Genomic DNA, 25,167 nt, shown 5'->3' on the forward strand with positions numbered 1-25,167 from the left:
TACAATATCCCCTTGGGTTATCCACCCCCATCAGTCATTGGGCTTTCGAGGCACGATCTGATTCTCTTTTGCAAAGTCCAAGTTTGCAAAGTCCAAGACAGGCTCACTCCCTCAGTCATCTGCATGGCACCGCATCTCTCCAAGTCCATATCTCACAGCATTCGTAAAGAGGGTGAACTCACGGTGGTAGCCAGGTGCGCTGAAGACTGGTCCGGATGCTACCGCCTCCTTCAGCTGGACACATGACTGCTGGCACTCAGGGGTCCCTCTGATGGTCACTGGCTCCTTCTTCCGCATTCTCTTCCGTTGACAGGAGATCATCAACCATTCGGTTGTCCACGGGATGTCATCTGCTGGTCGTTTTATAATGAAGCTTACTCTCTTTCTGGCTCGGGGCTTCACTATCTCATTTGGGGAAAGGGTAGGCAGTTCCCTCTCCTCCTCCCGACCATCTCTGGATGTGTCCCAAGACATCAGAGCGGATGCCTTTCTCCTCATTCACACATTGTCCCACAGGTACTTTCACTGAAATGTTCTCCCTATGTGGAGGACCACTGTCACGGGATTCTCAGATCTGTCAAGTGCAATTTCAAACGATTGGGTTGTTTTTGATGCACTGACCTTGTCATCTGATTCTGTTTCTTTATTCAGGGATATGTCAGGTAGGGATTTGCTTTGCAAAGTTTTAAGGTCTGCTGGTTCCGCCACTGCGAAAAGCAATTTTCTCCCCTCTATAGTTCTCAGTTCTACTACTTGGTCCTCAGGACAGAATACTCTTTCCTGGGTCTCATTCAAACCTTTCTCTTTTCCACGAGTACTTCCAAAGCTTGGCTCTGCCACTTCTAAGGCCTTTTTCCTATATAAAAGCTCCTTATCCAGGCAAGACATTTCAGAGCATTCAGGAGATAATAAAATGGGTGTACTGGTTGCTGCTTCAAAGCAACTCACCAAACTGAATTCCTCCTCCTGCTCCTCAACCAAACTATTTTTATTTGGGGTTTTCACAAGCATGAGATCAGTTTTTAAGAGACTTTCTCCCTCCCGGCCTCCCATTGCTACTGCAACCATTTCCACTGCAGTGGGTGATTCCTGGCCCCCTTGTGAGCGTGCAAGTACAAAAGCACTCTTGACATGCTCTATTAAGTCCCAACCAAGTAGAAAAGCCACCTGCCACTTTCCAGACCAATTCCCATAGTTTATCTGAACCTCTGCCACTTTCAGCATTACAGATTCTTTCCCAATTCCTTAAGGTCATAGTTCTGCCTGGAATTATGTCACCCTAGGCTATCAAATCAGAATGTACTATAGAAATTTGAGATCCTGTGTCCCTTATAGCAATGTATTTCTTTCCTCCCACTAATATCTCTTCACCAGTGTTTTTGAGAAGGGTATTGTCATTTTTATATAAAAACACCGGACTATAGAGGCTACAGGAATGTCTTCTTGGTCAGTTGCTGTGGTTGCCATGGAGACAGAACCTTTGCCAAGGTTTCCCTCAGAGGCCTCCACAGTTCCCAAGCAGTATACTTTCTTGATCTGGCCATTATTCTCCACATTTTTAGGTTTATTTTTTGTACAATTGAATTGTAAATGACCAGGCTCGCCGCATTTGCAACGCCAATAATTCCTTCTCTCATTCTGAGGAGATTTGGTAAACTTTTCCTCAGAGTTCATTTGGTTCTGAGGACTAGGCCATACTAATTTAGCTTAGGCACCACCCTGGCCTTCATTTCCTGTTGTTTTGCTGAGGTAATTTTTATTAAAGGGCTTATTGTAGTCCCAATTCTGCTTGTTAAAATTTACCTCAGATTTCATTTGGGTCTGAGAACTAGGCCATGCTACTCTTTTCATTTCTGTTTGAAATTTCATTTGTTTTATCTCCAACTCCAATTTGTCTGGCCTCTTGCTCAGCTTTTCCTCTCCTTTCTAATTTCATGGGTCTTTCTTTGATTGCTACTTCTTTCAGTTTAAATTCCTGCTGTAATTTCCATTTTAGAAAATCTCGAAAGCTTAGGACGCTTGGTCTTTCTGAGTTATTTTCCTCAGTCTCTAACTGTTCTCCTGGATTTAAAGGGTCTCCATTTTCCTCCATTTCCTGAGGTGCCAAACTTTGTGCCTCTTGAGACTCAGTTTCCACTATTACTGGTCTTTTAGTTCCTTTGGGAGGCATATTTATCTGAGTTACTTATTCTAGGGTGTTTTTATACTGATTTTATAATGGACCTGTCTTTCTTCTTTTACTTCCAGTCACTTAAATGATTTCTATTTCAAGCAAAGGCCTTTTCTTCTCCTCCCTCAGATCCGCTCTGACCCCTGGCTTCTGCTTTTTTAAAAGTGCTCTCTAAACTCTTAGAGCCTTGAGCCTTAAGCTAGCCCACAGGGTCTTCAAATCATGAGGTAAAAATACAAGAATTTCAGCGTCGTTCCCTAACTTAGACCCCACCCCCCAGATCTGGGTTCAGAAGCCACTAGAGGTTTTCCCAAAAGCTCTAGTGAGGAACTAAACTTCTTTGCCACAGACCTCTGTCTAAAAGGTACCCTTGACTCCAGAAAAATTGTTTTTAAAATCAGACTTGACTGGAGTTCTTCGAGTCCCAAATCAGGCTTCACTGGATTCCTTCGTATCCAAACTCAGGCTTCACTGGATTTCTTTGTATCCTGCTGCTGGACACCAATTGTGGTATTCACCCACGTGCCCCTTCCTTGACCGTCAGGCCTCAGAGCACACGAAGGCAAACAATCCCCTCTTTTACACTGCTGCCACCAGGTGATCACTAAATCACCATTACTTCAGGAAGATTCAGGTCCACACTTCAAGGACTTTTATATAGAACTTTTGTTTATTGATTACAGAAATTGAAATTGATTCATGAATACCTTCTGTAGGTAAAGTTATTATTAACAACAACCTTCTATTTGATAATACACTCCTAATTCTAATCACACCTCAGAATTTCCCAAACTCCACACTCTTATCTCCTTCTCTCTCTCTCTTTCTCTCACTCTCACTCTCTCTGTGGCTCTGACTAACTCTCAGGCTCTGCCTCTTTTAAGATCTCACTCGGCTCCGCCTCTCAGCAACATGAATATGCATGAACAATTACATAACAAAACATGAACCATTGACTTCATAAAGGGGAATGATACAGAGATGTAAGGTCAGACTGGATTGCATAGAAAGGCCTCTCTGTAAGGAAGTCTTCACAAGCCTTTTGAATGTTGGGAGGAAGGGGGCTAGGTGCAGCTCCACCAGAAATTGGTTCCAAAGTGTACGTGCCATTGCGAAGAAGGCCCAGCCCCTTGTGGCTGATTTCTTGGCCTCCCTCGGAATGGCCACCTGCTGGAGCAAGGCCTGGGAGGATCTAGTGGGATGGGTAGTGTTTAAATAGCTGGCTCTGCAGCCAGATACCTCAACACACAACAAAATGCATTTGATTCCTGGTGGTTGATGTCCTATGAAATACTCCATTTGACATCTAAAATGGGAACAGTGTGGGTGGGAACCCCCTGAAGTGTTCAAGTGTCTGATTGCGGTTTAACACCTGCTTACCTAAATTTGACTTGTGAAATTATCTATTCAGTACTTGCATGATTGTGTTGCTGTTTGTTTTGATTGAAGCAAAATTTAATTGTAACCTCATCTAAGGCCATTGATATGGCATAAAGGGTGTGATGTTTGTATTTTACACCCAGTCAACATATCCTTTGCAGATGTGTTCTTCACAGTCATCCAGAGGCTGGGGAGTTGTCCCACAAAAGGAACTTTTCCAAGTTCGTATTTTTGCTTTTTGGCCAAGGATCCTTCTTAGGTATCATCACGCCAATACTAAACTCTGTACAACAGTATCCTTTCCAAGACAATGTGTAATGAATTGGTTCCAACTCCCCCTTTGCTTGTCTTACAGGGAAAGCACCAATGCCCAGACCAAATTACAAGTCTCCAGAACCTAATGGCTGTAGCTCCTATTTCTTGGGTCTAAAGGTACCAGAAAGTGTATGTACTGCTAACAACCAATTTCCTGATGAAGTAATTAACTAACCAAACTCTCCTGAGTGAAGGCTGAATAAATGCTTGGCTTTGCTGGTGATGTTGTGATTGCTCAGTTATTCATATCCATTTGTTTGTCTAGAAAGGAGGAGCTTGCTGGTCAAAATTTGTCTGGATAGTCACTCAGCTCACATGTAAAGCTGTCTGCCTATCCATGCCAACGGTGATGGCTGGCTGCTCGTGGCAAGTAGACAGGTCTTGTGTCCTCTGACTGCTGCCCATATACGTAATTTACTTCGTGATTGGCTAGCCACCAGAGCGTTTAGCTCCCAACTGTTGGTGGCTGCTGCAGTAATGAATACATCCTCTAGCTAGGAATTGTGCTTATCGATGTAGAAGATAAAATTCCAGTCATCTTAATAAGAGTTGAAAGGCAAATTGTACTGAAGGAGCAATAAGTTACAATAGAGAAGCATTCCTATGACGCCTCTGGCACTTAGAAAGGCTTAGATCTTGGAAAAGTTGCTGGTTTGGAGTACAGTCCCAGAATCCCCTGACAAGTTGCAAGCTGAGGGATTCTGTCAAAAAAAAAAAGCAATGTTTCCAAAAACTAAATCAGGATTTCTGGACTAATTGGTGCCATAGACTGAAATGGTTTTTGCTCCTGGTATTTCAAAACCTATACATAAACGCCATTGTCCTTAATGTTCCTACAATCCTGTTTCGTGTGAAATATGGGAGGCCAGCGGAAATTCCTTCCTGCATTGCCTTATGTTTAAGGGGCATTGCTTTATTTTTCTGATACAGGTAGTCCGTAAGATACACCCCAGATTTTCTTCAGTGGTGTTGGTGGAGCAGTAAATAGAAATTTTGGCATCGGTGGCAAATAGCATTGTCTCCTCTCCCTGATTCCATGCTAAAGTATGGGTTCAAGCCCCTGCCAAGCAGATGGAGGCACAGAATGTGGTGCCTCCAAAAAAAGACCTCAGAAAAGTTTTGCTTTGGAGTGTGTGTGTATGTGGGGGGAAAGAAAAGTGAATAGATTGGAGTTATATTGCCATCCATGATCTTAATAATCACCACTAGAGTCACCTCTAGATTTCCCTAAATTTTAGCACTCAGGGACATAGCCCAGTTGTTCTCATCAAACCCACTTATCTACTTATAAAGGCTGTTGTTCCTTTATAAATGATCCAACAAAGGGAAAGTATTTATGTCCCACCAGAAGGTAGTACAGATTCCTTGTAAGAAAGCTGGGGTAGCTGTTTCCTTGATGCATTGAAGCCCTCTGTAGCAGTGCAGAGAATGATGACTGATGGGCAATCACTTCTGTAACTACCATTAGTTTCTTGTATACCTATTGTAACAGCCATGGGCAGGCAAATGTCAAGAAATACTAATGGTTCCCAAGACTCAATGTGAAGGTGAGGTAGGTTTAGCTATTGTTTAATCTTGCTGCGCATATTGTCCTTTCAACTGGACTAAGGTGAACTGTCAAAAAAAAAAAAAAAGCAGCTTCACAATTTGCAACTGATGCTTTTGCAATAAAATGTTCCAAATAACATCATTCAGAATTGAAACATGGAAGGAAATAATATGATGGTTCTGGATTCTTTCTTCCCGGTGCAGCTGGATTTTGGTATCCCAGCCATGACTAAGTGTTGCAACCAGCTGGATATCTGTTACGACACCTGTGGTGCCAACAAATACCGTTGCGACGCCAAGTTTCGCTGGTGTTTGCAGTCCATCTGCTCGGACCTTAAACGGAGCCTTGGCTTCGTCTCTAAGGTGGAAGGTGAGTTTTCTACTCAGGCAGACTTTACACAGATTGACTGGGAACATAGTAACACATGGGTCACTTTGTAAGCCTGGGAATGTTCTCTACAAGCCAGTTATTTATGGATCCATTCAAAATGAACATTCTGTGGTAATGTGGGAAATATGAGCTAAACTGGCTACTGATTGCCAGATGATGCTAATTCAGGTAATATATTAACAAGAACTAGAAATATTGATAAAGTCACTGTCAGAACCCTGTCCCATATTTTGGACGTCCAAACATGTCCACAAATCCCATCATTCCTGACCATATTGGCTGCAGACAATTGGGAATTGGTATTGGAGTCCAGCAGCATCCAGGGGGCCAAGATCCCTCATCCTTTTTTGGGGGTAAAAAGTTTCTGGAAAACCTGCATTTCCACCCAGGGGAGTCAAAGCGGCACTCACCTCTTGAAAAATGCAGAGTGCCCTGTATAGTAAGATAAAGGGGTTCAATTTCTTTGAGGAGTCATATCATTTTTAAATAAAATCTGAAGGAGAGCATTTACTCCATATAAAGTTGTTTTTGAAGAGTGCTGTTTCAGGCATAGCCTGGTGTTTCTCACCCACACATCATTTACTTCTCTCTGGTTCAAGCTACAGCAATTAGACAGTGAAGAGGGTCAGTAATTCATTTTCTGAGTGTAACAATGAAGATAAATGAGAAAGTTCACACTTCAGAGACGATGAAGCAGAATCACTGCAAATTCTGGAAAGACAGAATTCTCATCCTCGGTGTCCTGTTTCATTAGGAAGATAAAATCTGTGCAGCTTTAGTAGTTACAAATGTGTATAGCTTTAGTAGTTAAAGATGTACATCCTATAAGCCTCCGCACCTCCTGTGGTCATGGCACTGTCTATAGCTCATATAGAATTATTCTTCTTGCTACACCTCAAGAAGATCACTTTTGAGATTGCGAATGAGCTAACTGCAAAGGGTGGTGTCGGAAAAGTGTTACATTTAATTTACACAATATGGCCACAACCCGCAGAATGCTTGTTCATCATTGATGCACTGAATATGACTTGGAACTCTGGTTTTTAATGTGTACCTCCTCCCTCCTCTAGTCCTTGCTACCCACCAAAGCCCCACACATACTGCCCTTATTTGATGTAACATGGAAGCCTGTTGTTCTTCTTCGCGGTCTCTGTGAATACACACTATAGGGTTTAATCTGCTCTTGTGCAGAGGTTTCCGGAATATTCTAGAGCTTTATCACTCGTTCGCTAGGACTGCCCCTCCCCAGTACACGTGGTCTGCCCATCCTGGTGAATGACTCACTTCCTTTTTGCCACCACTTAGGTTTCAGCTCTCCGTTCACCACTGCTCTTGATTTCTTCCTATAACAAAAATAACAGAGGGCAAATTGTAAGAGACGTTTCGAGCTATTTCTCCCTCTTTGGATCACCCCCTTTCTCCTCACCTCCCTGCCATTTATGGCCCCTGTACAAACAGTGCACCTCGTGCTCCAGCAAGATCCCACTCTCAGACAGACATGATCTTTGCCTATTCTGCCTCGGAGAGTCTCACCAGCCATCTTCATGCCAGTTTTGCAAAAACTTTACTGAACAAGCTCTTAAGTTCAGACAACAATGTCTTAGATCCTTTCTTTGGGAGCATTCTTTATGCCCAACACAAACTATGGAGGCTTCCCAAACCTCTAAGCCCCACAACGGATCCCCTGAGATGTCCACTGCTTCTCTGACGACGAAGCCACCAACTTCTAAATCCAAATCTAAGTCCACTTCTAAATCTAAGTCTTCAGCATCGACTATCAAGTCGATACTACTACTGAGCCTTCCTTCGGTATGGGAACACTCCAAGCCTAAGAAGACCAAGAAATCTTCTTTGGATTCCCAGTCTACTAATAGATCTACGGCACCTGACAAAACTACTCCGACAATTCCTTTACAGGACCAACCATCTGCCTTGACTTTCTGGATGATGATTTTATACCACCACCTTCCGGTCAGCCACTGTGTCCATTCCTTGCCCAGTCTCCATCTTGGGCTAACACCTTGGCTGAGGTGACAGTTATCTCCCAATCAGCATATTTGAGCCCCAGATCCATGGGTTGCTCAGTCTCTGTGTGTGACTCAGAGTCAGTGTCTGCTTTACCTGACCCATCACCTCCACATAAGTGATCCAGGAAGACTCACCACACACCAGAGACTTGCCGATGGGATGCCGATCCTGCACAACCTCTGACTTCTACGGAATTGTTGGCATCCCATGATTCTTTGACTCAATATTGTCACCTGAAACAAGTCACACTCTATGAACCACCAACTTATTATGAGCCTCTGCCCAAGCTCTATTGACATCGAGCATATCGATATTGGCAAGCCGATACTGAACTTTACATCGAACCTAAATGCTCACGGTATGGATACAGTATTACTATCCATCTGATGTATCGGATTCACCATCTCCTCCTTGGTACAGTGGGGTCTCTACTTAAGAACGTCCCTACTTAAGAACAATTCCACTTAAGAACAGCTCCATTTGCTAAATTTTGCTTCTACTTGAGAACAAAAATCCAGATAAGAACAGGAAAAAAAAACTTTCCTGCTCTTTTTTTAACCTTAGGTCATTTTAGGTTAAAAAAAATTCTCCCCCTAGTGGTAAAGTACGTATTAACCAGCTTTGCATTAGTTCCTATGGGAACTAATGCTTCAATGTACGAACGCACCTCTACATAAAAAAAAAACAGCCAGAACGGATTAATTGGTTTTCAGTCCATTGCTTCAAAATTAGCTTCGTCAGAAGTGCTTTTAACACTGTTCCCTGACCTAAGGGGAAAAAAAGAAAAAATCCCCCTCTAGTAGTAGAAGGCAGAATAGCAGCTTCCCATTAGTTTCTATGGATGGAAAAGAGCAGATACGGATTAAATGGTTTTCAATGCATTCCTATGGGAAATGCAGATTCTACATAAGAACTTTTCCACTTGAGAACCACCTTCCAATACGGATTAAGTTCTTAAGTAGAGACCCCACTGTACCAGCTGTGAACCCAGGACTACTACTAAACCTCATCTGAAGATGGCAATGTGCCTTTACCTACGGTACTGAAACCACATAGATCCTCTCGCAAGAGGAATAATTTTCCTGAGCCTTTCATAGGACAACAATCGACGGTACCGAAGAGGCTCCAATTTCGTCTACTGAGCCCACTAAACTTTCACAGGTCCGTGCTTCTTCCTTACAAGTAACAACTACATATACCAGACCTCCACCTGCGTCTCTTGATACCGCTCAGCCTCGTCAAAAGAAACACTCTAAATCTCATCAGTCTACAACTCACTCTGTACTGGCCAGACAGGCTCTTGACAAGCCTACCCGTTACCTGCCAGAGCCTCATCCTGATACCTCTGCCCCTCCATATCATCATGCTTCTCAAACATAATCTCCACAACTTTCTGATTCGGATACCTCTGACTCCTTACCACCGCAAGAGTCCCCACCACCACCAATCTGCCCACACTGGACGTCACTCCTCCCTCACCATCAGAGGACTTCTCATCCTACTCACAGCTACTACTGCATATAGCCAAAGCCATGGACCTGGAGGTCCAACAACCAACCCAGTCTGAATCTGATAAGGTGTACGAGGACATTAATAAAGACAAGACACCACCGCTCTGTATGGGCTTTATTCCATCCTTGTTGAAGCTAATCAAGCAGTCATGGGCCAAACAATCCTCCGTAGCACAAATGTCTCAGAGGGTGGAAAACTTATACTAAACAAGTGGAGATAACACTCTCTTCTTTCCAAAACATCCACCCTCAAATTATGTCATTGGGGATGCTACACAAAACAGAGCATGAAATTGCTCTAATGCTACTCCTAACAACAAAGAGGGCAGAAAGCTAGATATTATTGGCCATTATTGGACGCAGAGGTTATTCTCTTACCTCCTTTACTTTCCATGTACAGTGGGGTCTTGACTTGAGAACTTAATCCGTATTGGAAGGCGGTTCTCAAGTCAAAAAGTCTGTAAGTCAAGTCTCCATTGACCTACAGTGCATTGAAAACCGATTAATCCCGTAACAGGCCGTTTTTGTTCCATTTTGTGTTTTTTCTGGTCTGTAAGTCAAATCTCAGTCTGCAAGTCAAACCTAAATTTTGCGGCCAGAGAAGTCTGTAACTCAAAAAGTCTGTAAGTCAAGCCGTCTGTAAGTCAAGGGTCCACTGTACCTTGCAGCTGTGGGAGCCTATAATTGCTACCTTTGGAATAGGGCTCTTCCAACTCTCCAGTCAACGACAGATTAGTATAAAGCCCATGTCCTCGCTTTTCACCAAGAAGCTATGGCCCTGGTATGCCAAGAGTGGATCACCGCACGACATGTCATTGAAGCCGCATCCAAACACATGGCTACTGTCCTTGTAGACATGCTTGGCTTCGCTCAGTCCACATTTCCAATGATGCCCGCATGCGAATCGAAGACTTCCTTTTGAGGACGCCGGGCTTTTCAATAACAAAACTAATGAAATATTAGACAACCTACAAAAATTGAGAAAAACATCATGTTCTTATAATACACAACCATACTACATACCTCAATGATACCAATGGCGTCTCCCCTACTCCTACCAACAAAACAGACAATTTTTCAACAAAAACAGATACTTACCACAGTCATCATCATCATCATTTGAGCCCAGACACGCCACACAAGATCAGTGCCCCAAACAATATTTCCAGTGTCCTGAAAAGAAAACAGAGCCTTTTACTTTTGTGTCGCTCAGATCTGTCCACCCCATCTCTCTCCACCCAGCACCACCCGTCTTTCAGTCCATCTTCCATCTTGGGCATCTTGGGTCCTTACTATCATCGCCACCTCACCACCACCAAGAACTGTTCTAACATCACCATCGGAGGTTCTAGAACAAGAGATTCAATCCCTTCTTCTGAAGGACGCCATATCGCCTGTCAACTTATCAGAAGACGATCCCGGGGTCTTTTCCCGTTACTTCACCATCCTGAAATGTGATGGAGGTTTACGTCCATTCTTGACCTCCAAATTCTAAACTATTACATCATTCAAAAACATTTTCGTATGGTGAATGGATCCTACCCATTCTTCAGGAAAATGACTCGTTTGCCGTCATCGACTTAAGCAATGCCTATTTTCACATTACCATCTGCCAAGACCACTGCAAATTCCTCCGATTCACCATAGAAACCACTGCCTATTACTTCAAGGCCCTTCCATTCAGTCTCTCCACTGCTCCATGGATATTTACCAAATGCATGGCTCCAGTAGCAGCTCATTTATGCACTCAGGGAATCTCCATCATTACATAGACGACTGGTTGCTAGTCTCCCCCCTCACACTCTCAGGCTTTAAGAGACATACACCTGACTTCTTATCTCCTTGCAGATCTGGGCCTCGAAGTCAACAAAGAAAAATCTATACTAATCCCTGCACAAAGAGTCACCTACATAGGCGCAGTTCTCAACTCTCAAAAAGCAAGTGTTTTCCTTTCTCAAGAGAGAGCAACAAAACTTCATGTTCACTTTTTCTGCCTTTTGCGATGGTCACTGCACATCAGACTCAATGTCTTCTTGGCCTCATGGCCTCCACTACATCAGTCATTCAGCATGCCAGACTAAAAATGCAATCCCTACAGGCGTGGTATCTGTCCCTCTTCGATCCAATGTCAGACCCATCTTCCAAATTCCTGCAGGTTACACCTGAACTCTCAACCCAACTTCTCTGGTGGGATACTCCAGCCAACCTATTCATCAGAAGGCCCTTCACACCCAAAACAAGTCACTACTGGTGCCAGACCCATCGGATGGGGAGCACATTGCAATGGCTTACACTTCGATGCTACCTGGTCTCAAATCAAACAAGACCTTCATATCAGCAACTTGAAACTACTAGCTATTTTCAAAGTTTTTCGTACTTTCGAACCTATCATCATCGGCACAGCTGTGCAAGTAACCACAGACAATACCACAGCGCTTTTCTGCATAAGCAAGCAAGGAGGTACTCACTCTCTCCAGTTGCTGTTCCTTACCGTTCAACTCTGGGAGTGGTACTTTGAATGTCACATTTTTCCTATAGCAGTGCACATCGTTACTCAAGACAATCACATAACAGATTCTCTAAGCAGGAGTTGGACCCAAATGCACGGGTGGACTCTCGACCAGGCTGTATTTCTATGCCTTTGTAGACTGTGGGGATGGCCTCGCATAGACATATTTGCCACGTCCCCAAACTCAAAATGTGCTCTCTATTGCTCCAGAAGAGGCATAAGCCCAGGCTCTCTCAGGGATGCACTCATGATCAATTCGACTGCAAATCTAATCTATCTTTTCCCACCTATTCCTCTTCTCCTTAGGATGATAGTCAAACTCCGTCAAAGCTGCTCCAACTCTATTCTCATTGCCCCATGGTGGCCCAGGCAGCCATGGTTCACCATGGTCTGATCCATCTCCTGCCCCCCATTCCTCACCTCCTCACTCAACATCAGGATAGAACTTACCACCCTGACCTTCACACTCTCCACCTCACAATGTGGAGGATTCACCCTTGGGGACCACTATTTTAGCTAACACCTAAAAGCCTGCTAGAACACAACTTTATTCTTATAAATGGGCTGCTTTCCAGGAATTTGCAATTCAATGCGACCTCCTGACCAATCCAACAACTCTTCACACAGTCCTTACATTCCTTTCTTAGCTTTTTAATAACCAGCATTACCTTTCCGCCCTCAAGGTTTACATTTCCACCATAGTCGCAGATCAACCTCAAGACTCAGATGCAGCCCTACTTTTTTGTCACCCTATATTGAAACAAGTTTCTCAGGGGTATCTCCAATATGCAACCACCTGCACCTCCTCCACCTCCGCAAAGGTCCCTGCATACCATCCTCCAATGTCTCACACTTTCTCCATTTGAACCACTTACTACCACATCTGAATGCTTCCTCTCCTTTAAGACTCTTTTTCTAATTGCTGTTACTTCAGCCCGTAGAGCTCAGAACCGGCTGCTCTTTGGGTAGACCCTCCATTCCTCCAATTCCACCCAGAGAAGGTTACTCTCCTTTCTCCCAAAATTGTATCAGACTTCTACCTCAAATAACCTATTGTTTTACCTACCTTCTTTCCATCACCGACAACTGATCTTGCATGATCTTTCCATATGTTGGATGTTGGATGATCCTTTGCATTTTATGTCTCATGAACTTCCTCCTTCCGCAAGTCAAAATGGCTCTTTGTCACGCCACACCTGCCTCACAGAGGCTCTCACATTTCTTCTCAGACCATCTGTCACTGGATTGTCATAACTATAAAGTTGCCATACCAACTTGCTAAAAAAGCATCTGCCTCTCGGCATTAAGACTCACTCCACGAGGGCTCTTGCTACCTCCACAGCCTTTTTCCAAGGAGTACCTCTCCCAGACATCTGTAAGGCTGCTACTTGGGCAACCCCTTCTATGTTTGCCACTCATTACCACCTGAATGTCAGGGCTAAAATGGATGCAGCATTTGGCAGGACTGTGCTCTCTTCCGTTCTTCCGTGGCATCTCTCCTCCGGTAAGTTAGCCTGTTAATCACCCTATAGTGTGTATTCACAGAGGCCATGAAGGAGAAAGAGAGGTAACTTACCTGTAACTCTGGTTCTTCAAGTGGTCATCTGTGAATTCACACTTCCTACCTGTCCTCCCCTCTGTCCATCACATCTGTCTCACCTTTGATGCAGTGGCGGGCTGTTCTTGGGAACTGAAGCAATTGGCAGGTTGGGCGGACCACGTGTACTAGGGGGGTGATCCTGGCAAACATGTGATAAAGCTCTAAATATTCTGGAAACCTCTGCGCAAGCACAGATGTAACCCTATAATGTGAATTCACAGATGACCACTTGAAGAACCAGAGTTACAGGTAAGTAACCTCTCTTTCTTATTGTTTTTTAAAATACCTACCTGAATTGCCTTTTTGCCATCCCTCCATTGCTTTTTAGAGTATGGCTTTTTAAAAGGATGTGATAGGAATTTAACATAAACTTAATCTGTTCTGCATGGGCATCAGATTGAGATGAATTGGTATATTGCATTTCATCAACTATATCTCTAAGACTGAGCAATCCCTTAACTGGCAGGCCTTAAATACATTTGCTAGTTTCCTCAGTATTATGAGATCCTTATACATAAAAGTACTTTAAACTGAAAAATATGTCTCTCTTAATTATGAGCCATTTTCCTTCTTAAACTTTCACTCTGTGGTATCCCACATCTGCTCATCAAAACTGATTTCTCAAAGCAGAGGTGCTCATTTGCCGTATTCAAAACCTTTCCGTGGAATTGCCCTCTTTTTTCTTGTCTCACTTTTAAGTATTTCTCTGGTAGAAAATGTTCTCGCTTACTTATATGAAATGCCATATACATTTATGGGACTATATATTTTATAATGGTGTTGCCAAAAAAAGTTCTTTTCCAGGCTGGTGGTAATAGTTAATAAAAGTGAGTGTTGTTATAAATACAGGCTGAAAAGAGGAAGCAAGAAAGAGTAGCGAAAAAGAAGAGGCCATTTTTCACTCATCACTGCAGGACAAAGAACAGGGAAAAAGCATAAGGAGGTGATATATAAAAACTCTTCCCCAGGGCTTGCTAGTTTTAGGAGATGAAGCTCACAGGAAATGAAGAATCAGAAATACTGTACTGGCATAAGTTCTAGGCAATCAGTGCTACATAAAGCTGACTTCTGTTGCAAACAGAACTGATTTTCTTGAAGATTACCTATCTGAACAAAATATAGGGTGATTTAAAATACATGGTGACTTCTATTATTTTTGCTCTTTTCTTTTTACTATAGCATGTGAATCAATAGCGGATACAGTATTCCGAACTGTCAAGACCTTAGGCTGCCGTCCCTTCATGAATAGCCAAAGAAGTGCCTGCATTTGTAATGAGGAAGAACGAGACGAATTGTGAGGGAAGCAGCAAGCTGCCTGACAGTGTCGACTCTGGCTTCGTGAGTCTCTTGATCAGAAGAGACTCCGTTTTCTTCCGCCCTTGATATGGGTGCGATTTTACACTTTTGATAACGGCATGGGTAGGGAAGCAGCACATTGCAACGCAGGTGCATTAATTGTAAGTTTGTAAGGTGAGACTGATTGAGAAATTAATGCAAAGCAGGAGGTTGCCTTGGCCTGACACTCCTGCCTGTTCCATCTGTTGACGTCTCCCAGCTTCTCAGAGCATCTGCTTGACTTAATGCCAGACTGAGATGTGTACAAACATTCCAGACATGACAAAGGATGCAGAGACTGTGGCATGACACTGACAATAATACATCTCTGCAGCAAATATGTGCACCACATGGAGCTACTTCTTTCACCTGTCGCTGCCTTCTGCCATAGCTTTTCAAATGGTGTGAACCCCACACAACTGGGAAAACAGTCTTGGAGAACAGATTGCTGAAGAGGTTGTGGGAATTTAGCTTTAGGACGAAGGAATCAGATGAATGCAATGGCAAGAGGGCATTCTTTACTGGTTTCACAATAGTCATTAATTTTATTTTCCTTAAGTAACTACTCTACTTGAAGAAACAACATACATACCCCCTTTTATAACAAGAAAAGAAAGGAGCAAACCTTCCAAACAGAGGCAGTTGTAAATCTTTTATTTCATTGCATATGTAGTTTAAGATAACATCAGAAATTGCCAATGACTTCTGGCTACTTATAATTACTATTATTTTACAACTCCATGTGGTAAACCTAAATATATTTGTATAATAATTCTTGTTATTCCAAATATATCTCTTAGATGTTCCAGATCATAGCCTCTGCTCACATGTTTTTTTTAATCAAATTGCCACTTATTCTAAATGGAAGTCTCACTGACATTTTGCCTGTTGCTCTGTGATTTAAAACAGCACCTAAATTCCTTTTCTAAACCGATCTTGCAGTAACTATACCCCATTCTCTGGCTCTGGATTCTCTGAAATTCTCACAGCTGTTCTTGCATGACAGTAACAGTGTTTGCATTATCCAACAGTTTTACAGTGTACCTGCCTCACATCATTGACCCTGTTCCATCATTCCATCATTAAATTATATGTCCCTCCTGTTTCCTATTATAAGGTATCCTGAGATCATGGTGTCACCCCTGAAGAGTGTAGGTTGGTAGGCTCATCGCTTTCTGACATTCTCATTTTACACCTCTCATGGAGTAGTATAGGACAACAGGACACGAGTAATTTATTCAACGCAATGCAAAAAGTAAATGTTCTGTAAATCAGGAATCCAATGATAGAATGAAAGGGACACCAGAAAAAATATGAGCCTTCTCCAATGGGCTTTCTACCAACATTCAATGGCAAGTCAAAATATGTGCAGTTTTCACCACTGTAAGCACTAGCTACCGTTTCCAAAATATGTGTTTTTTACAATTGCACACAGTGTATTTCTTGATTCAGTTTTGAGACATAGCACGGGCAAGGTTTTAGGGTGCTGTCTCCTTCTCAAGAGATCCACAGAAAGGAGAGAAAGGGACACAAAAGAGACAAGGTAATTTAATGAGAAATAGCATAAATTATGGGTTCTTCATGTAGATTCCCAGATCAGTGAAATCTACATGATTTACAGAAGAGGGAGAGGTGGTTGAAAGTCATCCCTCCCTCTAGAAGAAATGCAGGAACTCAGACTAATCCTTCCACTGTCAGTGGATACACAGCCTTCTTTTCCAGGCAGGGCTAGGTCAGCTCCAATAATATTTGGATTCCTTAACAGAAGGTGTTACCCATTTTGATCCTGTGAATCATGTGACCCATTAAGGTCACTACAGTGATCAAATAGCATTTAGATGCAGAACTGCATGTGTTTTGATCTTTAAAAAAGGAGGTTATCAGCTTTCAGTGAGGAGAAGAAAATGGTGAGGAAAAGGAAAAAAAGGCAAACTCTTGACTGCTAGAGGGGCACCATGTTCATAAAGCAGAGCTACTCCTCCACGTCAATTCTAATTGGGCCACCTATCAGGATACGATTAGTTATGTGGCCAGTGTTCTCTTCCTCTCTCTCAGCCCACCTGCGCATCCGTCTGTGGCAGCCCTGGGCGCATCGCGATCTCTCATCTGTGACTCCACACACAAGGACCCGGCAGTGTAGGAAGACCTCCTGAATATGAAAAGATACATAAGTATGACAGTGGTCTGGCCAGCTCTTTCATACACTTCTACTCTGGGGATCTAACAATAAATGCTGAGATTAAAGGGAACAATTGTGACTGATGTGGGCGGAAGCATATCAGAGACAGTCCTACCATGAAGCACAGCAAAGTAGCTAGTACAGGGGGCAGGAGCTGGTTCTGAGGAGGACATTATGCCATTGCCAGTGTCAAAAGAGGATTAAACTGCCAGTCTGATCAGCCTCTATACATGGAATGGGAGGGGTGTGTGTCAATCCTGGTTTTGCTTTGGGCATAGGCACAGAAGCAAGACACTCTTTCATCATCATTTGCCTCTCAACCACAAGGAATCCATAGGCTCTTGGCAGGCATTAGGGAGACATTGGCACCAGTGAATTATGTGCTGGATATTGAAACTGAGAGAAGCAACTTCATGCAGTTGGAATGTGCCGTTGCTCTGAGGTTTGTTCTGCATCTGCTTTGACTGCAGTTCTTGCTATGGCATTAACATTCCTTGGGTACTTTTATTGTCTTCTTCAGAGAAAAGTCAGCCTGAAAATACACACACACACACACACACCCTCAAGGTGGCTTAAATATCAAGTTGTGTGTAATATTCAGTGGCGAATCTACTGCATTCCTGAACAAGACTAGCAAGTCATAGGCTAGTAAAAACTAGTTCCTCTCTCTCTCTCCCCAGAGTTAAAATGGATTTTCTTGTCATTCCTCCTTCCTAGGAAATCCTGGGTACTGGTATAGTATAAACCCAAGGATGCACTATAGATGTTTGCTCAATATGATGCCCAATATGCTCAACAGTCTCTCAATGGCTACAACAGGTGACTTGCACATGTGAAACACCCATTCATGAGATAAGGACTCCACAAACAAAGCTTCAGAATCAACTGACACAGCATAATGGTACAAAATGGTACAATGGGCCAGTTCACCTAATCCTTTATGGAAATCTGAGGGCTGATTACAGCTGGATATGCGCCACTGTACTACTCAGTATTCAAACCGTGCATCTTGCCATTTAAAGGCTAGCCCAGGATCAAGATATGTGATGGGCCAAGGAAAAGGACACAGAATCACAGGTCAGGGCCTTTTCTGTTGTGGCACCTCATCTCTGAAATCGCTTTCCCAGAGATGCCTGGCTCATAGCATCTTTGTTTCCTTTTAAGTGCCAAGTGAAACACCCTTTTAATCCATGTTTTATTGAATATGTCATGAGGTTTCATGCTCCTATTTTATCACACTTTATTCTCCTGTTGAGTCTTGGTTTGTTATTTTTGGGATTTTAAAAAATGAATTTGATTATTCATAGTTTCAAAGTATGGTTTTATCATTTTATTGGAAGCCACTCCATTGTTGGAGATTACCCTATAATTTTTTTAAACTAATTAGTTGAACAAAATAAAGCAGAAGAGTCAAAAGAGAAGAGAAGCAAAATGCTACAGAGCATGAGAATAAATGACTGAGAAAGGAAAGGTAAAGGACATGTTAGAATATAGAAATACTGTAGAGTATTGCATCATTTAGTCCTACATGTATACCCGAGACATGCAAGGTCAGAGAAGGCAGGGAGGAACAGATAGTGGGAATATGAGAAAAAGAAGGAGAGGGAGGGAGACTTTAGAGGTGACTCCCAGAATTTCATGGTGCTGTTTTGCACACTCTTGCCCAAAGATATTTCTTGAACTCTTTTTTGGTTTGTTGTTTTTGGTCATGCCCACCAGAGCTGTGAGATGTCACTTTTATGGAGTACAACTAGCTGGGCACTTTAATCCAAAAAGTAGCATTTCCAAGTTCTGGACCCACCCCCAACAAAAGCAAGGGGTGGGTAGAAAGACAGGGCGATACATATCTGATTTTCATCTCCTGAGAAGATGATAAAAGATGAAAGGGCCACATTCCCATACATGTCGGGCATAATTATAACAACCTGTTCTTTTTGGGTAGATTGTAAGGAGAGACAAGCCACCCTAGCTAGTCTGCATTTTTGCTCACCTTGTTGTCTTTACCCACAAATTTGAACACTGGAACCTGGAAGTGCTTGGCAAGATGATCCTTTGACGTGTATTGCTTCACAGATTCATCTGAAAGACAGCTGGAAAAAGAGAGAATGAGAAATGTTAATGGTTTTCACAGGCAGTGGAAAAAAACAAATGTATCCCAATGAGAACAGGAGATGGAGGTTGGCTATTAATATCTTTGACTGTGGTGGCATGCTATCCACCAGCAAAGAGGGAAAAACAGGGGAGAACAGTAGCGTTGCCAGAAATTTTGAAAAGCTCGAAGCAGCCAAGAAAGACATTTGTTGGAATGCACTCACTTCATCTCTCTTCGCATACCCACAACCACTCCTTCTGCTAGCCAGGGGATTTGCTAACATATTGCAAAGCTTATCCTCGCTTGACCTAAAGGGGGATCAAATGGACATTCAGCCTACTGTTTGGACCACCGCTGGGATGGGTTGGTTCAATCCTTTTTTTGTTTTTCCCTTTTTTTTATTTTCTCTTTTTGCAAACACAAAAACACTGGAGCTTGTCCCTGGAGCATTCCTACCCCCATCTTTCTGGGTCACTATCAGGGGCATCTACTTTTTTTGGTGGGGGTGCAATCACTCCATTTTTATTTTTTCCAGATGTTACAATGGCTGGAAATGAACCAAAATGAGCTTTCAGTTGTCAAGGTGGCCAAGGCTTCTTGTGCTATCAATTTGCCCCATTGTGAAGTAGTTTAAAGAGAACCACTTCAGGATATTGGCAAATTAAACACTTTCTCTGCTTTTCTGTGGAAGGGCACAGGCAGTTAAAAATGTTTAGACTATTAGGGCTTCACAGATGTGCTGCATAACTTTTTTTAAAAAAGTGAAAACTTCCTCCTGGAAGAAACAGGAGGAGGCAGCAAAGGCATTTTTTCTTTTCTTTCAGATGTTTTAAAAGTCTGGTAGAGAACATGCCCGCAGTCAAATCCACCACCAGTTGGCACTCAGTGACAGATCCAGCTGTGGGCAGGTTACTGACTTGTCCTTTAAGAAAAGTCAAAGAAAACGGGGAAGTTACTCCCTCTTATCTCCTCCCACTTACAGGACGAAGTTTCTATTTTTTTTCCATAGGCAAAGTTTCTATTTTTCCCCCCATAAGTGATGCTGCACACAATCGATTAATACAATCTTATTCCCCCCTATTTCCTCTGCCCCTCCATTACTGTTTAGGTGACCGAAATAAAGCCTTGCCCCCAAAAGTAGAAAAATCCCATCCATTATTTTATTTCTTTTCCCTTCTCCATTCCTGTTTTGAATTTGAGGAGAAGGAAAAATCTACATGAATTAAAAAAAAACACAACCTAATTTCCCACCTACCTCACAAAAGTCCTTCTCTTATCTTCCCTTTCCCCCTTTCCTTATAATCCCCTCTTCTTAAATGCCCTCCTTTTTAATTGCTGATTCTCATGTGGATCCCACCAATAGTCTTAAGGAGGGAAAATTCAGTTTCTTGGGACAGGTAAGGAGCCTTTCACTTGATTTATAACACAGGACACAAGAGGTTTACTATTTTGATGCAAAGAAGACCACTATCCATCTCCAAAACATTCTTCTTAAACTCTTTTAACCTTGTACCACATGTGTAATTAAATGAAGGCTAACAGATCTGTATTCATTTATTTAAAGTTTGTCACTCTGCCCATGCACCAGGGCACCATCTTCAATGAGGGTTACTTATGGGGAAACTATTCATAGGATTGAAGTTGCTTAATAGTGCAAACCAAAAGGGAGTGAATCCAAAGGGAGAATCCACAGTTAGCTCAGACACAGTTCTTGGGAGCCTCATCTCCCCAACATGGGCTACACACATCAACTCACACAACCCTGATCCAGTGACAAATTCTGAGTCATTCATTTCACTCACAGAAAAGATTCCCTTCCTTCCAAAGCCAGGAGCAAGGATGAAGCACAGGTCACTTTCTTCTCCCCTCCCCTCATCACTCACTGCTTAGGATCCTAACTGAACGTATTTCTATTACAGTACTTCTTATTGTTGTTCCACTCCTAAAGAAATAGACATTATCCCATTTCAAGGTAAGATCCATTAAACTCCATGAAGAAGTCATGGTTTCACACGTTGCAAAACCACCACCAAAAGACATAATTAGAGAGCATGGTAGGTTGTTTCACAATATTTTTAAGCAGCATGGAAAGTTGTGGGACACCGGCAGACATGTTTTATTATGTGACCAATCTGGGCAAAAAATGGGTGCGTTGCTTTATTGCAACCAGATGTTCACATTTATATTTCCGTTTTCCGCTACATGTCAAAGGGAGAGGAGGGGGGTGTATTGATCAGTTTGGAAGCAAAATATGAGAAGATGCAACACAAAACATGACAATCAGGAAAAGATTATAAAGAAATTTAGCAGAATATAAGAGGGTAAAGAACACTATCCAAATTTTCCCCATATTGTTTTGGAGCAAAATACACAAGACATCATAGAAAGTCGCTCCTTCCCCACCAACCCTTATCATTTTTAAAAGCATAGAATCATGATACACACATAACTTTTTATGACAATATTGACTTTTCTGTGAACCCTTGCAGTTTCACTTTAGGCTATAAATGCTAAAGATGGAGAGATGTGAAGATTTCTTCAAAGAGTTAAAGATGTTTGGGAACTCTGAGAATGCTGCTTCATGGATACAGACTCACTACTTCATGTTGTCCCAGTAAAATAGGCTCTGTAGAGAGGAACTTAAGAAGAACTGTACTGGAGGAGACCCAAAGACTCACAATTCTGTTCCTACAGAAGCCAGCCAGATGCCCCAGTGGAAGCTCACAAGCAGAACAGGAGATAAACATTATTTTTTAAATTCATTGTTGCCCAGAAACTGGTATTGAGAACACACTGCTTTTGATACTGGAGGTTTTCTGTAACCATCATGACTAATAGCTATTAATAGATTATTGTCATGTCATTGTTGTTCAGTCGTTAAGTCGTGTCTGACTCTTCGTGACCCCATGGACCAGAGCATGCCAGGCCCTCCTGTCTTCCACTGCCTCCTGCAGTTTGGTTAAGATGTCATCACTTTCCTCCCAAGAAGCAGGCATCTTTTAATTTCACGGCTGCTGTCACCATCTGCAGTGATCATGGAGCCCAAGAAAGTAAAATCTGTCACTGCCTCCACATTCTTCTATTTGCCAGGAGGTGATGGGACCAGTGGCCATGATCTTTGTTTTTTTTTTAATGTTGAGCTTCAGACCATTTTTTGTGCTCTCCTCTTTCACGCTTATTAAGAGGTTCTTTAATTCCTCCGCACTTTCTGCCATCAGAATGGTATCATCTGCATATCTGAGGTTGTTGATATTTGTTCCGGCAATCTTAATTCATCCAGTCCAGCCTTTCGCATGATGAATTCTGCATATAAGTTAAATAAGCAGGGAGACAAGATACAGTCTTGTCATACTCCTTTCCCAATTTTGAAACAATCAGTTGTTCCATTTCCAGTTCTGTTGTTTCCTGTCCCACATATAGATTTCTCAGGAGATAGATAAGGTGATGGTCAGGCACTCCCATTTCTTTAAGAACTTACCATAGTTTGCTGTGGTCCACACAGTCAAAGGCTTTTACATAGTCAATGAAGCAGAAGTAGATGTTTTTCTGGAACTCTCTGGCTTTCTGCATGATCCAGCACATGTAAGCAATTTGGTCTCAAGTTCTTCTGCCTCTTTGAAATCCAGCTTGTACTTCTGGGAGTTCTCGGTCCACATACTGCTGAAGCCTACCTTGCAGGATTTTGAGCATAACCTTGCTAGTGTGTGAAATGAGTGCAACTGTATGGTAGTTGGAGCATTCTTTGGCACTGCCCTTCTTTGGGATTGGAATGTAGACTGATCTTTTCCAGTCCTCTGGCCACTGTTGAGTTCTCCAAACGTGCTGGCATATTGAATGAAGCACCTTAACAGCATCATCTTTTAAGATTTTAAATAGTTCAACTGGAATGCCATCACCTCCACTGGCCTTGTTGTTAGCCAGGCTTTCTAAGGCCCACTTGACTTCACTCTCCAGGATGTCTGGCTCAAGGTCAGTAACCTACTGCTCCATTCCTTCTACGGGATTCTTGCCCACAATAATAGATATGATAGTCGTCTGAATTGAATTCGCCCATTCCCGTCCATTTTAGTTCACTCATGCCCAGGATGTCAATGTTTATTCTTGCCATCTCCTGTTTGACCACATCCAGCTTACCAAGGTTCATAGATCCTACATTCCAGGTTCCTATGGAGTATTTTTCTTGGTAGCATTGGACTTTCCTTTTACTTCCAGGCATGTCCGCAGCTGAGCGTCCTTTCATCTTTGGCCCAACCACTTCATTAGCTCCGGAGCTACTTGTACTTGTCCTCCACTCTTCCTCAGTAGAATGTTTGACGTCTTCTGACCTGAGGGGCTCATCTTCCAGCGTCATGTCTTTTAGCCTTTTGTTTCTGTTCATGGGGTTTTCTTGGCAAAGATACTGGAGTGGTTTGCCAATTCCTGCTCCAGGTGGATCATGTTTAGTCAGAACTCTCCACTATGACCTATCCATCTTGGGTGTCCTTGCACGGCATAGTCCATAGCTTCTCTGAATTACTCAAGCCCCTTCGCCACGACAAGGCAGCAATCCGTGAAGTGATTGTCATGTACTTTTTGTAAAATTGTTTCAAAAATCTGGAAAATAAACTCTATCCAAGCAGAGGTGACAATGGGGCATTCGGGGGGCATATTTTGCAAAGCATTGTACCTATTAAAAATATGGGGCCTTTTATGGCACTATTGCTGCCCCCACCAAGAATTTTTATACTTGGCTACATTTTAAATTTGGGGATTTAGGATACCAATGAACAGCTATTTTGCAGTGTTTTCATGAGAACCTCAATTAATTTGACAAGATTTCTGATTCTCAGTCTGCTTTTTGTTTGGGTTTCAATCAACATGACAAGGTTTCTGATTCTCAATCTGCTTAATTCAGAATTGAAATGAGTAGACTAATTCAAATAAAACAGACTGGGGATTGCAAATATCATTGCCTTGTGGGGGAAAAACCCCTAGATACAATGCTGAGAATATAAATGTGCCACATGTAAGAATTAATGGGTAGATGCCGCTGCTGTTTCTCAGCAGTCAATCTTTACAAGGAGAAAAACATCTGGTTTTGTGGTAAATCATAACACAATATGGCCCATTTTTCTCCAACAATCTAATCTCAGGAATGTGGACTTTGAATGTTGTAAACGGTGCAGTAAAGTGGAAAAGGAAGGGGAAAGTCACAGGCATTGATTACTGTGCTCTTCTCCTGGATATAATGGTCTTTATTATTTAGACTCTAGGAAAAAGAGTTTATAAACTGTTTATCCCTAGCAGAGTTGGGGAAAGAGAAAAGCTCATTGCTTAACTTAATTAACTTATTAAGGGCCATAATGATCAGTATATATGAATATATAGCGCATGCACACGCACACACATGGAACACATGGAAATATAATACATTGTGGTAATTCATGTTTTTCTGTTGTCCAATATTTATGCTGTAATTAATCCGTTAATTTTCAAAATGCCTCACAGCATTCTATCCTTGTTTCAGGAGGTGCCGCTTTTGAATGGAAACAAGGAGTTAATCTTGGAATTCAACACAGAAACAATGTAGAAAGCAACAAGTAACCAGTGGGGTGACAGACTGTAAGAGAGACAGGTGGACTTTAGCATTTTGGCATCTTTCTCTGTTCTTAACCTGTCAGCTGTTAATTTGATATGTAGTTTGCCAGTCTCTGGTCTATTTCTCTCCCCACCATAGAAGTTAATTAAACTTAATCCTCCTTTTGTTAGAAAGGCATGGCCAAACAGAGGGACTAGATCTACAAATCCACTTTAATCCTTCCTGAATCTGCAGTCACTTTCAATCTGCACATCAGAAGTGATATGGATTCAGGAAGGATTAAAAAGGAATGTGTGCACCGGGTTAGATTCTTGCCCCTATAATACAGGTGCTGCATCACACAATACAAATGTTACATCACACACAGAAGCCATTTTTAGAAGTTTGTGCAAGGAACTCCAGGTACTTCTTTTTCTCCTATCATTTCCTTAAATAGATTTCCTGAAACAATAGATACAAGGGTTCGCCTTAAAGCTATAGGCTAATTAGTACTAGCTTGCTGTATTCTGGTAGTATAAAAAACAAATATTC

The 25,167-nt window shown here is 42.3% G+C and overlaps 2 protein-coding genes across 3 annotated transcripts in view; one reads left to right on the top strand and one right to left on the bottom strand.

Moving 5' to 3' along the window:
* Nucleotides 1–15,597, top strand: part of PLA2G12B (phospholipase A2 group XIIB) — a 48,335-nt gene extending 32,738 nt beyond the window's left edge. Inside the window, exons 2-4 of one of the 2 annotated variants that reach the window (XM_020783154.3) lie at nucleotides 3,906–3,994; nucleotides 5,618–5,783; nucleotides 14,632–15,597. In XM_020783154.3, the coding sequence (XP_020638813.1) occupies nucleotides 3,906–3,994; nucleotides 5,618–5,783; nucleotides 14,632–14,750 (374 nt within the window). In that variant the 3' untranslated portion in view covers nucleotides 14,751–15,597. The remainder of the gene's footprint in view (nucleotides 1–3,905; nucleotides 3,995–5,617; nucleotides 5,784–14,631) is intronic. The other variant, XM_020783155.3, reaches the window with a different exon arrangement.
* The window catches only part of OIT3 (oncoprotein induced transcript 3), a 55,094-nt gene continuing 44,541 nt past the window's right edge, over nucleotides 14,615–25,167 (bottom strand). Inside the window, exons 8-9 of the mRNA XM_020783153.3 lie at nucleotides 18,957–19,056; nucleotides 14,615–16,936 (exon numbers count right to left, since the gene is read on the bottom strand). Of these exons, the coding sequence (XP_020638812.3) occupies nucleotides 16,760–16,936; nucleotides 18,957–19,056 (277 nt within the window). The 3' untranslated portion in view covers nucleotides 14,615–16,759. The remainder of the gene's footprint in view (nucleotides 16,937–18,956; nucleotides 19,057–25,167) is intronic.

Source organism: Pogona vitticeps, chromosome 3, assembly GCF_051106095.1.
Source record: "Pogona vitticeps strain Pit_001003342236 chromosome 3, PviZW2.1, whole genome shotgun sequence".
NCBI lineage: Eukaryota > Metazoa > Chordata > Lepidosauria > Squamata > Agamidae > Pogona > Pogona vitticeps.